This window comes from Mastigoproctus giganteus, chromosome 7, assembly GCF_048544385.1.
Source record: "Mastigoproctus giganteus isolate SK-2022 chromosome 7, ASM4854438v1, whole genome shotgun sequence".
In the NCBI taxonomy this organism is placed as follows: Eukaryota; Metazoa; Arthropoda; class Arachnida; order Uropygi; family Thelyphonidae; genus Mastigoproctus; species Mastigoproctus giganteus.
Genome location: NC_143581.1, coordinates 24,663,229 through 24,678,865, shown reverse-complemented (window position 1 = coordinate 24,678,865; position 15,637 = coordinate 24,663,229). Strand labels below are relative to the sequence as shown.

General features: G+C 40.0%; 1 protein-coding gene across 1 annotated transcript; it reads left to right on the top strand.

The window, feature by feature from the left end:
• Nucleotides 1-3,085: 3,085 nt before the first annotated feature.
• On the top strand, nt 3,086-15,229 carry LOC150082664 (putative endothelial lipase). The gene is made up of 8 exons (XM_090377698.1): nt 3,086-3,150; nt 11,855-11,925; nt 12,536-12,720; nt 12,849-13,007; nt 13,268-13,391; nt 13,536-13,652; nt 13,961-14,059; nt 14,955-15,229. The coding sequence occupies exons 1-8, from the start codon at nt 3,086-3,088 to the stop codon at nt 15,227-15,229; spliced, it is 1,095 nt and encodes a 364-aa protein (XP_090233824.1).
• The last annotated feature ends 408 nt before the right edge of the window (nt 15,230-15,637 follow it).

The following is a 15,637-nucleotide window of genomic DNA, read 5'->3' as shown; positions in this document are numbered from 1 at the left end:
AACTACTAACTTAGAACTGAGCAAAATTTAAGGTAAACCTTTATAGGTCATTATATTCACCCTACAAAAACAACTAACCCTCCAACATGCTCTAATATTATAAAAAACAGGACCGTTTATTCTATTTTCTTACCTCACTTGAAGAAGTTGGCCTATAAGGCATAAAATTGACTGACACCAGTCACTACCAAAACGTAAGTCACACTTTCCATTGTCCCAGTCATATTTAGAACCCTATTAGATAATTACAGTAGATTATTTCATCCAGAAATGGAAAATCTCTCAAGTTTATTAGAACTGTGGCGAATTAGAATAATGTCTTAGTACTCACGATTAAAGAGGCACCTCTTAAGGTTTCTCCTCTAAAAGAAGGCCAGGTTTTCTTTCGATGTGAGAGCATCTTCTTAAAGTTTCCTCTTGGAATTTCCTCTATTTTGCGAACAGTAAAGGTATCATTTATATGCTTCTTCAGAGAATGAACATATACGCTGCCATTCTTGGAATTCTGAAATTGGTATAAAGATAAATAAAAAAGGAGATATAGTAACTGTGGAACCACAGTTGGAATTAAACTAAAGCAATCGTAATTAAGATTAAGATTTACAGAGTGAAGAAATATGGAGTCTTCAGACATGTTCCAAGGAAGATCCTTCTCGATATCATTCGTCGATTCGAAAAACGCTACTAGTTTAGGAAAAGCCAATTCATCGGAAGCAATCTAAAATAAATAAAAACAAAAACAGTTTTCGAATTATGTGTGCTTAGCTTATAAAAGATGTTTGATGGAGTCAAAGTTTATGTATACTTCTCTAACCTTTCTTAAGGTGTTGAATACAGCTTTGACTGTTTCGTTGACACTCACGACTACAAGGGGTTTTGGCTTGGGGGCAATTGCTAGCTGATTTAGTACAGGAAGACGAGAAGCATCACTGGAGAGAAAAACCGTGCGAATTCCTATTTCTTCTAAGGCTTCCTTCAGATCAGAGTTTTCTGCCATTTTCAAGGAGTTAAAATGTTATTTAGATTATAGGAATGATTTATGAGTCACTAAGAAGGTACAGAAATATCTTGCCAATGTAAGATTATGTCAGAAAGTACTCACCACTGACAACAACATCAGGCAGGACAGGAAAACTTATGAGAACATCGGCAATCAGATGAATTGGTTCAACGAGTCTTCGGTTGATCTTCAGTTTTCGCAAACTTGCTGGAAAAATTACACATATTAAAATAATCTTCAATATAACAACGTCGTAAAATATATTGCAATGAAATGTTATAATGAATCCCTTTTGGTAGGCAAGGATATCTGTAGAAACATAAGCGGCTGTAATTGGAGGAACAGTGAAGAGATTCTTCGAGTCTTAAAGGATTAAAATAAAGCAGGTAACTGAGTTAAAGAATTTTGGAATTTTCCACCAGGATAGATCTTACCACGAATCTTATTTTATCCTCCCTTCTCTGTAACTCTAAATCAAGGGAAATCAAAACTTATTCGTCATATCCTGAAATTCCCTATAAATGAATCGACTTAATACTGTTTAATTTTAACTAAAGCTGTGGTCTTTTTGAACTTACTTTTGTCATAATCTTCTGAGAGAACAATGTCCAGGAGTATCACTAAATGTACAATACATTCTGATAAGCAATCGGCTACTTTCATAATTCTGTTTTTCAACACCAATGTCCCGATGAGTTGAAATTAAAAGAACGGTGGTAAATCTTCTTAAATAGCGCGTGCCCGTTATAAAAATACTGCAAGATTTTGTTTGCTGTTATGTTGTCTTGTAGCGATACAAACGAGATGAGACTGGCTTGCTATTTTGCATCAATGGACATTGATTTTCAGTATGAACAAGGTTAAAAAATTATTTTCCATGATACAGAGGGGGAGTGGTAAATGTCCCTATTTCTACATATACTTGAGTTCGCCTGTTTGAATCAGTGTCATGGCAACGGTACTATTGTTCCCTCTTAATGTTTGTAATTTGATTGGAATATCTGGGTCGGTACCGGGGCAACCCTTGGGACAGAGCACAGCGTTTTGTTTGGAGGTTGTTTACATAACGGTTTCATTTGTTGCGGAGAAAATGAAAAATATGCCCTACCTTGGAGTATTGCAGCGCCAAATGACCTTTAATATAAGTTACAAAAACTTCAATTTTAATGGCGTAAGTCTAACCAACTGCTTTTCACATTGAATTTCTTCGAGGCCTGCTCCAATGCAAAATGTCAGAAGCTTTGTTAACAAACTTAGCACATTACAGTCGCTCTTTCGTCTAGCTTAGTTCTATCTTATTTGCAATACGGAAACATGGCTCCTTGAGGTAAAGGAGTTGGAAATTATCGCGCAACCCATGCAGTGCACTGCTCTAATAAACTTGCGGATCTCATAAAGTCTAATAAACAAGTGGATCTCATCACCTATAAAATCGAAGAGCTTCATTTTTAAGACAAAAAAGGATCACAGGAAACTGATTATTGACAGGATGCAACACTCAAAAAGAATACACGCATTTACTCAAAAATAGTCTACAATGGAAGAGAAGACCTCCATGAAATGGACAAAACTGGCCTTCTAGCAGCCCAATGATCAGCATAATCAGTCCATCTTTCCAGTAGTAGGTCCCACTAGCAAACCAGAGTTCACTAATTTCACCATCTCGAGAGATCAACTGATCGAGATTATAAGGAAGGTACCTCTAAAGTCAGTAGAAGGTCTGGACGGGTTTCCGCGCTCCATTTTGCAACTGTGCAGCGTCTACTTTGTTGATATTCTGGTGTATATTTTTAATCAAATCGTCATTAGCACTGATCCTCCAGAAATTTGGAACATAGACATTGTGCGCCCAGTACCAAAATGTAAGCATCCGGACTGATGGACTACAGGTCCATCGCCATCAGCTGTGGATTTCTGCAACTCTTTGGGAAGGCCATTCACCCTGCACTAACGAACACTGCTTGAACCATAGGCCTCCTTACGGTCATCAAAAGCAGGTCGACTAGTAACAACCTTCTTGACACACTTACAAGAATACAAAGAACGCTCAGCAGCTGAGAGTAACTTGATGGCGTCTTTTTCGATATGAAAGCAGCTTATGACCTTGTCAGCATTGATGCATATCTTGAAGAACAATTTCAACGTTACTGGTAATGCTCTGCGAATTATAGAAGCAGTTCTAAAACCTAGACGGCTTCTAGTTATTTATCAAAACTTTCAGATTAGATGTCTGATCACTAGAGGAGTAGGGCAGGGAGGGATCCTTTCCCCCTTACTCATCGCATCAGCTCTTGATTCAAAGGTATAAATATTGGAGAAACTTTTCTGTTCCATTTGGTAAAGGTCTGGGATTGGCTACTGTCTAAGTGTACAAGTGTAGAACAGTTGTATAATCACCGTCCTCCGCACTCTTGGTGAAAAAAAAAGCTGAATTCGAATCCCGTTAAAGATCCGAGTAATTTTTATGGGTCTTTTTCAAACGGGGCCTACTTAGCCAGTCTCAGGTGAGAAACACCCATGTGGGTCGAATTTTAACAGAATAGGATAACTTTCAATAGAATAGTTTTCATAGGATAAGCTTCAATGCATGGGTTATTGGATGGCAAGGTCGGATTTAAGATGTCGACAATTCCACCACTATATTAAGAAAGGCGCTTTTTTTTACTAATACATATTTCAATATATGTTGATACATAATTTCCATTTTTATGGCAAATGTATAAAATACTGTAGGATTTATAACATTTAAACCAAAAAGAACACTCGGAACTTATTTGTGACCTTCAAACTTGGACGCTGACAGCAGTTTATGTAAATCGGGTCTGTTGGTACGATGAATGATTTTAGGTTCCACTGAACACGTGAATCAAGTTACGTTGTAGGATATAAAGAAATCAGTCTACAAATATTCACGTTCGGGGTGTGGTGTTTTAAATCTTTGAATTGTAACGGGTGCTTGTTACACTGAAGGAGCTAACGACAAAGGAAATGTGAAGGTCATCTGGCTCGGGCACCTGCGTGTGGTTGGTAAAGTGATTTGTGAAGTTAACTCTGTCGTGTAGAACAAAAATCCATGTACCGTTTAGCTACAACCTACTCGCAAAAAGTTTAATTTGAAATATAAAATACTTGAAAATGAAATTAAGAGGAGAGGAATGTTTAAGAACGGCCTTTTACCTCAAAGAATTTACATAAGACTCGATTGTGTATGTAGCTAAAAGAAACCTAAGTTTACTACAAAATGTATTGAGAATATTCTGAAGAAGCAAATTACTAAAAGTTGCCTCGGTCTTTCATTTAGAATAAACAGCACTGCTTCTTTTGTAATATGGGGCTATTACAGAGATTGTTCCCTCTTAATCGGTGAGTAAATAGGCAGCATCAATGGGTCATCTAACAACAAAGTGGTAAAACATTTCTGAAACATGAGAGTTGCTAAAATATGTATCTTGCTGTGAATGTACATATAAATACATTGTATATTACTTTATTTTTTTTTTTAGATCATTTTATCTCTGTGTATACATTGAGTTCGCTTTGCATTAGCAGTACCTACCTATTACCTCGAGGAGCCATCTTTTGCCCGAATTATTTTGGTATGGATTCCATAATCTGTTGAGGTGTCCTGTGGTAGTGCTATCATGCGTTGCAGGATGTGTTCAGTAAGGAGGTTGTCAGGAAGATGCAATAGCATTGAATGTTCAATTTCAGTAGTAGATCCCCGACGTGCTCAAATGGATTGAGATCGAGTGGCGAGTTGTCCTTCCATGGGAAGACAGAGAATTCATTGTAATAATTCTGAGACCAAATAGCAACTTTCTGAGTTTTGTGGGATTGCACGTTGTCTTTTAGATAGACGCCGGAGTTCTGTGGATGCACTATCATCATAAAGGGGTGTTCTTGGTCTGCGACGATACAAAGGTAGGAATTCCCTTCGAACTGTCAATTAATGATGACAGAAAATCCAGGGCATGCCATGAAAGCAGTTTCCAAACCATAAGTCCCAGAAAACTTATATAGATGCATCAAGACTATCTCCAGGACCAGCGAGTTGTCTTGTATGCTCCCCACTGCAGTGTCTCCAGACCAGTCTTCAGGGGCTGCCTTCAGGGTCTGTCCTGGGGCCTCTCCTCAGGAATTTGGTACTGGATGATTCCTTGAACACCAAACTCAACAATCCGCAGACCCAGTCCTATGTGGATGACCTCGTCATGCTCTTTTCTGCCAATAACAGAGTCCAACTGGAAGCGACTGCCAACCGGACCATCTCTACTCTAGCTTGGGCAGAGCATAACAACCTAAAGATCTCCCCGGAGAAAACTAATTCCATTCTACTATAAGGTACCCTTGATCTGAGAGACCACTCCAAATCAAGGTTAATGGTGTTCCAGTCAAATTAAAAACAGAGCTTAAATATCTAGGTTTGATCTTAGAAAAAAACCTTTCCTTCACCCCTCATCTAGACAAATCAGGATTAAGATCAGGAAGAAAGCTCCCCAAGTCTTAAGAGGAAGGACTGGAGCTTGAAGAAGAGAACGCTTACCCTCTTCTATAAGGCAGTTTTCATCCCGGTTATCGCCTATGCCTCTGGAGTCTGGTACAAGAAGGCCAATACAGTTGTAAACAGATCGCGCCTAGGAACTATCCAGCGCTTTCTTCTCCTTCTGTCCTCGTGTGCCTGTCGCACTGTCAGCACCCATGTCCTCCAGCTCCTCACTGGATCTCTTCCACTGGACCTGGAGATTGTTCGTCATGGGTTGCTCTACCAATTAGCCAAAGAAAGAGCAGTTATCTGAGCAGGTTTTACCACTGACCCAGCAAATAATAGCAACACCGAAAAGAAGAGACTTAATGAACATCTAACAGACGCTTGGCAAGAAAGATGGCAGACCTCAACTAAAGGCGCTATCACCAAAAGATTTCTCCCGGATGTCAGGGCCTCTTACCCCCTCACACCTGGATGGTTTTAACCAGGATTCTATGCTACCTACCTCCTCACTGGACATGGCTCCTTCCAGAAAAAACTACATGACTTCGGAATTTCAGACTCACCCCGCTGCCACTGTGGAGAGGATCAGAGGTGGGAGCACCTTGCCCACAGCTGTGAAATCTACGAGGACTTCAGGAGGATCCTAATAACGAAACTACGCTTCAACTATCAAAACCAAGAACACCTCACCCTACAGAATGAAGAAATTTACCGAGCTCTGACTCAATTTCCAATGGACCTGTTTAGCAGGCAGAAAGCGCGACCACCACCATAGTAACCGAATCAATAGGTCAAAACACCCATGGCTGCCAATTGTTGCTGCGCATCACTGGGCAATGGATGCTAACGCCTTGGACCAACTTGACCATCGGGAGTACAGAACCCAACTTGACCACTCACATCTGGAGTAGTCAACTGGTCTCCCCACTTGGTTGGGACAACACGTTGTAGAGCGGATACCATCTTTTAAGGGCACAAAAGGTGATATAGTTGTACAGGTTGGCACTAATGGTATTAAGAGTAGGAGACCGGCGGAATTACTTAACAAGTACAGGTCACTGTTGAACAAAAGCCGAGAATTAGGGTTGAATTTGAAAGTGTCTGCAATTCTGCCCAGACACGATAGGAGGGAGTATATGATGAGAGCCTTGTCAATCAATTCGGCCCTGGAAAGATTGTGCAAGGCTCAAGGGAGAGAATTTTTCTCAGCCTGGTCTGTACTTGTTAACAGGAGAGACTGCTTCTACAGGGATGGGATACATTTAAATAGACAGGGTGCAAGAATATTTGCTGATGCTATTGAGGCAGTGGTAGGTGGGTCGGAAAACTGATAGCTTGGGGGGATACAAGGACTAATAGTTTAACAGTAGCCACTGGAAGAGGTGAAAGTGATTCTTGCACTGCTTCTATTGGAATGAGCAGCAGCCTGGAAAACAAGATGTTTCAGAGACTGCTGGGTGTCATTGCGGTAAAAATAAACACATGGGTTGTGTTAGGGTAGCTAATAATAGAAACAGGCGCATGGATACTTGCGTGTACACCAATGCTAGGAGTTTGGTAAATAAATTTGATGAATTTGAGGTATTGCTCAAAACATCAAAGGCAAATATTGTTGGGATATCAGAGACGTGGTGTCACACAGATATAAGTAATGTGGAACTGGAATTTGGGGAATACAATGTGTATAGAAAGGATAGACAGGGTAGGAAGGGAGAAGGGGTTATGCTATTAGTTAAGAAACATATAAAATCGAAGGAAGTGAAGCGAGTCGACATCGCTGGACAGTGCAGTGTCGAGTCAGTTTGGTGTGACTGACATAAGCATTGGGAGATGAAAATTGAGGGTAGGAGTGTCTATAGGCCTAATGACTTTGATGAGTATAATTGAGCAATTGTGCAGAGAAATAGAGTGGGCCAATTAATCAGAATGTCTTATAATGGGGGATTTTAATTTTCCAGATATTGACTGAAACTTTTGGATTGATCACTCACACACTAGCAAGGCTTTTGTGGATTTATTGGATGATTGTTTTCTACATCAGCATGTTCGGGAGGCAACAAGAGGGAGGAATACTCTTGATTTGATTATCAGCAGTGATTCTTCATGCATTAAGAATCTACAGATAAAGGAACCACTAGGTGGCAGTGATCACAGTGTGCTGAAGTGGGATTTACTCAAAGAGGTAACTACCATTAGGGGTAAAGGGAAGGGTTATTGCTTCCGTAAAGGCGACTACGATGGACTGAGACAGTATTTAAATTCTATACAGTGGGACCAACTGATGATGTTACCAACAGCAAATTCAAAATGGGAAGCATTCAAAGAACTTATCTTGGAAGCTACTAGGCTTTACATACCAACTAAGAAATGTTGTTCAAGGTTTAGGCCAAAATGGATGTCAGATGAATTAATGAGGCATATGGCAGAGAAGAAAAATGCATGGAATACTTACAAATTAACACGTGACACAGAAGCCTATGATAGATATAAGTTGGTCTGTAACCAAGTTACAAAGGAGATTAGGCAGGCAAAGACAGATTATGAGAAATCCTTCGCAAAGGATGCAAAGAAAAACAGAAAAGAGTTCTTTACTTATGTAAATTTTAGAGGGAAGGGGATGAATCAAATTGGTCCACTGGATGTTGATGGTTCAACAGTTCAGTATCCTGCTCAGGTGGCCAACAAACTAAACGAGTATTTTGCATCTACATTCACCCATGAGGAGTTATTCAGGGAGGGGAATGCCAGAGGTGAGTTAAACTCTGGCAGTGAGCTGGATGATTTTGTAATAACTGAGAGTAAAGTGGAGGAGAAACTGTTGAAGATAAACACAAGAAAGGCACCCGGGGTGGATGGGATCTATCCAGTTATATTAAAGGAGGCAGCAAAGGAAGTAAGCAAACCCTTAGCCATAATTATGAGAGCTTCCTTGGACTCAGGGGAGGTACCCATAGTCTGGAGATGTGCAAATGTGACCCCAATTCACAAAGGAAGATCAAAGGCTGACACAAGTAAAAAAATTATAGACCTGTGAGTTTAACTTCTGTTCCGTGTAAAATAATGGAGTCACTGGTTAAAGAAACACTGCAGGATCATCTAGACAAGACTTCAGTTATAGCTCGGACACAGCATGGTTTTGTTAAGGGAAAGTCTTTCCTGACCAATTTGATTGGATACTATGATGCAATCACAAAGAACTGGATGCAGGGAATAACTTTGATATTATATATTTGGATCTTAGAAAGGCTTTTGATATTGTTGCACATGGAAGACTGCTGCACAAATTGGAGCAGTGTGGCATTGGAGGCAAATTGCTGCTATGGATTAAGGGGTGGTTGAGGGGGAGAAGACAGAGAGTGGTAATCAATGGACACTGCTCATCGTGGACTAATGTTATTAGTGGAGTCCCTCAGGGTTCAGTATTGGGTCCATTATTGTTTTCTGTATTTATAAATGATATTGATGAGTGTATATCAAGCTTAATGTCCAAGTTTGCAGACGATACGAACGTTGGCAGGTGTCAAGGACACTACTGACACTATGCTACTGCAACAGGATCTGGAAAGGTTGAGCAGATGGGCTGAGAGGTGGCAAATGAAGTTTAACATTGACAAATGTAAAGTACTACACATGGGAAACAGCAACCCCAGAGCAACGTATCAACTCTGTGGTACTACACTGACAGTTGTAGAGAATGAAAGGGACCTGGGGGTGGTTGTGCAGGCAGATATGAAGTTCTCTGAGCAGTGCAGACGGGCTGCAAGAGTAGCTCATGGTGTCTTATCAATGATATACAGGAATGTTTCTAGCAGGGATAAGGAGGTGATTATTCCCTTGTATAAGGCAATGGTCAGGCCACACCTAGAGTACTGGAGGCCTCATTTCAAGAAGGATGTAGAGATGCTGGAACGAGTACAGAGAAGGGCAACAAGATTAGTGAATGGAACAAAGGGGTGCTCTTACGAAGAAAGCCTTAAGTTTTGCAAATTACAGTGTCCGGAGACTAGGCACCGGCGAGGTGATCTGATAGAGCCCTGAATGGTTTGAGCATACTTAATGCTGATGGGAGTTTTCCTCTTGCTCAGAATAATCACCTGAGAGGGCATTAATTCAAATTGAGGAAAGACAGATATAGGTTAGATGTGCGGAAATTTGTCTTTATCCAGCGGGTGGTTGGTTGGTGGAACAGACTTCCATCCCTTGTTGTGGAAGTTGATAGCCTAAATAAATTTAAGGCTCATCTGGACAGGTATTTGGAAAGATCGGAGGGGGAAGTGGAAGTGGTTTTTTTTTTTTTTTTGGCTGATGCTGCATAAGCTTGTTTTTTTGCATCATATGCCTCTACTAACAATATCAAAGACAGGATCCTCACATACCTAAAAAATTCCTCATCATTGACTCCTGGACCAATTTCTACACATCTCATCAAGAAGAGACCTAACATCGGTCCCTGGACTTGACCATCCTATCTTGGACTCCCGGTTTTCATCTTTCCACTATTCATTATCATGGACTAACGGACCAGCCTTCAGTTTGGCTACGACACGGACTCACCAAAAGAAATCCCAATGACGACACCTGGACTAGACCTTCCCAAACATGACCGATCCACCATAGGACTCACTTTGCTGGATCTCCACGAAGTTGTCGGCTCCTACTGACTGGCCGTGCTAGTCGTACCTACTCTGCACTTGCTGGGTATCTTTCTCTCTTTTTTTTTTTTGTTGGTGGTTTTCCGCCCCCCCCCCCCGCCAATCCACTTTTCTCTCTGGTTAGGCATTGGACATGTCAAACTGTCAGCAGTGGACAACTTCCCTAACGGGCTCTTTCTTCTGTTTCCTACCATCCGGCTTTCTACTGCCCCCACCTTATTTTTCTCTTACATAATGCTTTTTTTTTTCTTTTTTATAGTGTGGAGGTGGTTTTTCGTCCCCTGCCACCCCACCGTTCCCTCTGGTGAGGCAGTGGGCATGCCACACTGTCATCAGGAGGCCATCTTCCCTGTCGGCTCCTTTCTTCTGTTTCCTACCCTCCAGTCTTCTGCCTTCCTCCCTTACTTTTCTCTTACACAACTGGTTTATATATATATATATATATGCCCCACAGGTCTAAATCTAAATACATCAAAATTATTGCCCGACCTATTTGGCCCTAGAACAAGTTATCAGCGAAGAACCCTACGCTCTGTTAAAATTACAACCGTTGCTCAAGAAACAGCGATCATTTCATTCTCAAATCTCGTCCTAGCCACTGAAATCCCAGGAAAGTACGTGCCAGAGTACTCTAATATTAGTAGTACACCCGGTCAGCCTCCCCGTGGCACTGTGTGGTAACGTCGGGTCCCACTAGGGGTTTGGTGGCTAATAGACCGAAGGAACAAAGGGCACAACACAATACACAGCACATGACCCCACACACCTTCAAATCTCTGGCCCAATACAATGTACACCCGCGGAGATGGGAGAAATCCCAGGAGCCGTTAGACACTAACATACCTTACACATTACACCATAACATCAGGGCTCCAGCCTGCCGAACATCAAAAGTGCATCCAGGTACCATAGTCTCATGCTGCTCCCTCCAAATGTGGATACGCCCATCAGAATGATGGAGTTTCAAACGGGATTCGTCAGACCAGGAGACAGATTTCTACATGTTATGCGAACTACCATCTTATATCAGGGTTCTCGACTTTGGGTCTTCACCAACGTTACAGAATAGTCCATTCCTACACAAAGGGGAGTTGCTAATGAAAAGCCTACTCATTATCTTTACTAAAACTGTTTTGTCGTTATGTTGTACACGAAATAAAAAAATAAATCGATAATAGCCTTAAAATGTCGCACACCTACAGTCCTTGCACTAGTATTGGGTTCTCCAAAAACTCATTACTACGCTTTTATCCACTTTAAATAACCGTAGGAACTGAATGCGTTAATTACGACAACCTTCTTTACATTCCATAATATATATGGCGATAAAGTCATACATTATCGATTGTCAACTTCCCCGTTGACTTTATAATCGAATTTCATCGGGGTATTATAGAATGTCAAACTTCTACGTGACATTATCGATGACATTCGATAATGTTAATATTATCGAATGTCAGGAAGGAACTATATAATTTAACGCTGGCAGCGCAGGATTTAAAATAGAACTGTTCAATCTTAAGTAACGCTTCGCCATTGACGCAAATCTTCTTAGGTCCCACTGGTAAGACGTTTTTAAGCAAATCTTTATTTAACAGTATTTATTAAGAATTTTTCGAAGATATCTAAATCATTATTTATATTTTTTACAGAGATTAGAGGGAAAATGTGTACCTGCTGCAGTTTCTTCATTTTGTCCTTTTTCTTATCCAGTATAGCAGTTGGAACAGAAGGCGCCTTCTTCAAGATGCCCAAGCTCCGTGTTTTTTGTCCTAAAAGTGTTGGTAAGTTGAATCTAATTCCAACTCGGGCAACTCTGCTGGATTTTAGTTTCCTTTTAGAAATAGTTAAATTATTTAATTTGTCTCAATAGATGTTTCATTATCGTAAGAAATTGCCCTCGTGGGTAGAACAGTTGGTAGGATCGCAGTCCATCCCCCACCGGTTGGAAAAGACTTGAGTTAGAGTCCCATCGATGATGTGAGGAATTTTTATGGGCCTTTTTCACAACGTGGCTCAGTTAGTCGATCTCAAGCGAGGGTAACATGGTTTTTCATCCCAGAAACTTGGGTTTTCGGTTGGTTGGTTGTTGTTGAGTTTTTAGGAGCATCGACAACTAAGGTCATGTTGCTCCGTGTTTATCGACTGTAAATTGCGAGTGTTTTGAGGTCAATTTTCTGTTTTGCTGGACTAAAACCCCGAGTTTCCGGGAGAAAAAACCACGATACCCTCTCCTGAGACCGATTAACACAGCCACGTTTGAAAAATGCCCATTAAAGTTCCTCGGGACTCGAACTCAGGGGAGGACGGCGATCCTATTAACTGTGCTGTTCACGAGGGCACTATATGCAGTAGATGCCTCATTATTAACTATCCAAATTTCTTCTCGAACAGAGAGATATAATAAGACAATTGGTACAAGGTTTCATTGCTTCACAAGAGCCACCCGTAATAAGCCAGTCAGCTATACTTTTGGGGAGAAGCAGTTCACTCTCCTACAATGCAAAGGGACTGGACCAACGTTCATTATAATCCACGGCTTTACTGATCCACCCGACTATGATAATCATTGGACATTGGTAAGTACGTTGAAATGTATCCAAATATAAAATTATATCAACAATTATTGTATAGTATCTTATAGGAAAATATTTAAGTAGACTCAGATGAATTTTATGATAAAAATTAACAATCTTTGGCTCTCTAGAGATTGAAAAATGAGCTTCTCGATCGTGAAGATGGAAGAGCAATTATTGTTGATTGGAGTAAGGGATCTGGAAAGTCTATGTTGTATCCTTACCGACGAGCAGTGATGAAGACAGGATCTGTTGGGAAAGAAATCGCCTGGGTCCTTAACGAAGCTATAGTGAGTGTTTATTTTTATAGATCTGCGCAAGTTTTCAAAACTAGCTAAGACATTTCAAGGTTTAAGCAGGATTTAAAATTGAGTTAAAAGAAAAGTTGTTGGGTATCTTTCTGACCTCATCTTTTTCTCCCTTATTGTAAGCCACTGTGAAACGTGTTCTATAACTAATATTTAAAATTAATTAATGTTTAATCGGTCTCACTAATACTTATAATTATAAGCGGGCATATTTTAGAAATGTATGTTTTTTTTGATGACAGGAAAAAATGTCAGTGAAACCGGAAACGGTTCATTTTATTGGACACAGTTTGGGAGCCCATATATCCGGATTTGCAGGGAAGAATATGAAGGAAAAAGGCCCTTATTCTATAGGTAGAATTACAGGTAAAATATTTTGTAAACCATCATTGGTATTCATGTATAGTTGGAGAATAGTTTTGATTTCGTTTCTCTAAGTCAAGATGGATTTTATGAAATGTGAATAAAATTAAAAATAGATAAACTAAAACTTTTCAAATGATTTCACAGCCCTAGATCCTGCAGGACCCTGTTTCACCCACGTTTCACCAGAATCACGTCTTGATAGAAGAGACGCAAACTTCGTAGATGTAATTCACACAAATGCTATGCAGAACATCAAGGGAGGTGAGTTTCTGATCCTTAATTCTTGACTAATTAACCACACGTCTTATTTCTTAGACGAAAGAAACAGTTGCTTCGTTTCCTTACGATTACAAGCTTTGTCTTTCGTTTATCTCTTCATAATATGTAAACGTCTTCTAGTAACTCTAAATGCAGAAGAATGATACGTCTCATGAACATTCACATCTGGTTAGGATGAAATAGTATGCACTTGAGGTTATGCGGATCAAAAACTTCAAAAAGTTGTGTATGTTCAGTAAACGAGTAGTTTAATAATTTATTTTATTTTTATTTTTTTTACTGGCCTGTAGATCTTGGAATCTTCAACTTACTGAATGGTGCAGGGCTGGACGAGCCGATAGGACACTTGGATTTCTATATAAATGGCGGCTGCACCCAACCTGGATGTGGTAAGTCAAGTTTAGTTCAGAATAATCCTATTTAAAATAACTTTGCGAATGGGAATTTATTTATAACATTTTATTCGCACCAATATTTGAACTATATATTTCCCGATGGACTTGGGAAGACCATTTCATGTTTCAATGGCCAAGAGATGAAATCAATGACAACTGGTCATCAAATTTCTGCCTTGAAGACTATCTGCGGAGATTTTAACTTTCCATTTACGCTGGAACATCGGATCCTTGAAGGATTTATAACTAGCCATCTGGAACCCCTGACCTAGAAATCGCCTTCGACATCAAACTACAGTTCCCTCAACAAATTGATCCACTCCAACAAAAATTCAGCCAGTGCAACCACTGGCTGAATTATTATTATCCACATGGTACAAGGTAGCCTTGAGGCTTATGCTGCACCAGCCAAAAAAAATTTCCCGAGTTACCCTGAGAAATCCAGCTCAGGACTCTGGGTTTCCCAAGCCCCTACTCACCAGATGTGAGCTCCTGGGGCAGTTTTTCATGTTACCAACTGCAATCTTGTATGAAACCACGTACAAACAGTTATATAACTGTAGCCTGTGGGGCAGAAATACAGGCATCAGCAGCCCCAGCCACCACATAGCTGATTTATGCTGCCGAATATTGCCTACTTTTGGCACCAAAATAATAATAATTAAACCATGTTAAATACCCGACTAGTAAGATATAAACTTGTTTCAACAAGTTTTGAGCATTTCCTTAGGTGCCAAGTACACTATCCTCCCAAAAGTAATGGGATATTTGTCTTGAAGTTTGGGAGGATAGTGTGAACCAGGTAAAATGCTACTAATAATTTTCTTGCTTTTTTATTTATTTGGTAGTATGCCATGCAAATTACTGATAATTCGAATTTCTTTTCCAGGTCATGTAAATGTTGTTTGCAGTCACCGACGAGCCATTTATCTAATGGAAGAGTCAATAAACAACGCAAAATGTCGGTTTATTGCAGTGGAATGTGATGATGAGGAATGTTTTAACAGGGGACTATGCAGTTGTAAAAATCACACTGTTTCAGCCATGGGATATGATTCAATACTCTACAAAGACAAGTTTCCTCCTGGCGTTCACAAATTATATCTGAATACCACAGAAGGTATGCCTCTTGCCCCTCATTATTGTAAAAAGAGTAACTGTTAAATTGTGCCTGCCCTTTTAGCACCACAGTTTGGATCGCTTTAATCTTTGTCCCAAAGTGTACACAAGTAATGTACAATGTGTTGTATGATAGAGATATCAAATAACATAAATAAAATCTCTAAAAATATGAATGATGTTCAACTCGATTAGAAAACAGATTGCAATTGAAAGAGTAAAACATAGTCTAGGGTTTAAACAAAAACAGGCCAAGGGAACACATCAGCGTAGAAATATTCAAGCATTTAGACCAGTAGTTTCTCAACTAGGATTTCGTGGAACTCTGGTTGAGAAACACTGGTTTAAAGTATTATTTAAGAAAAACACAACAAAATTAATGGAAACATCTGCCGTACTTGTCTGATCTTGTTCAATGTGACACAATTCTCTTTTGTTCCTAATTTCTATTCC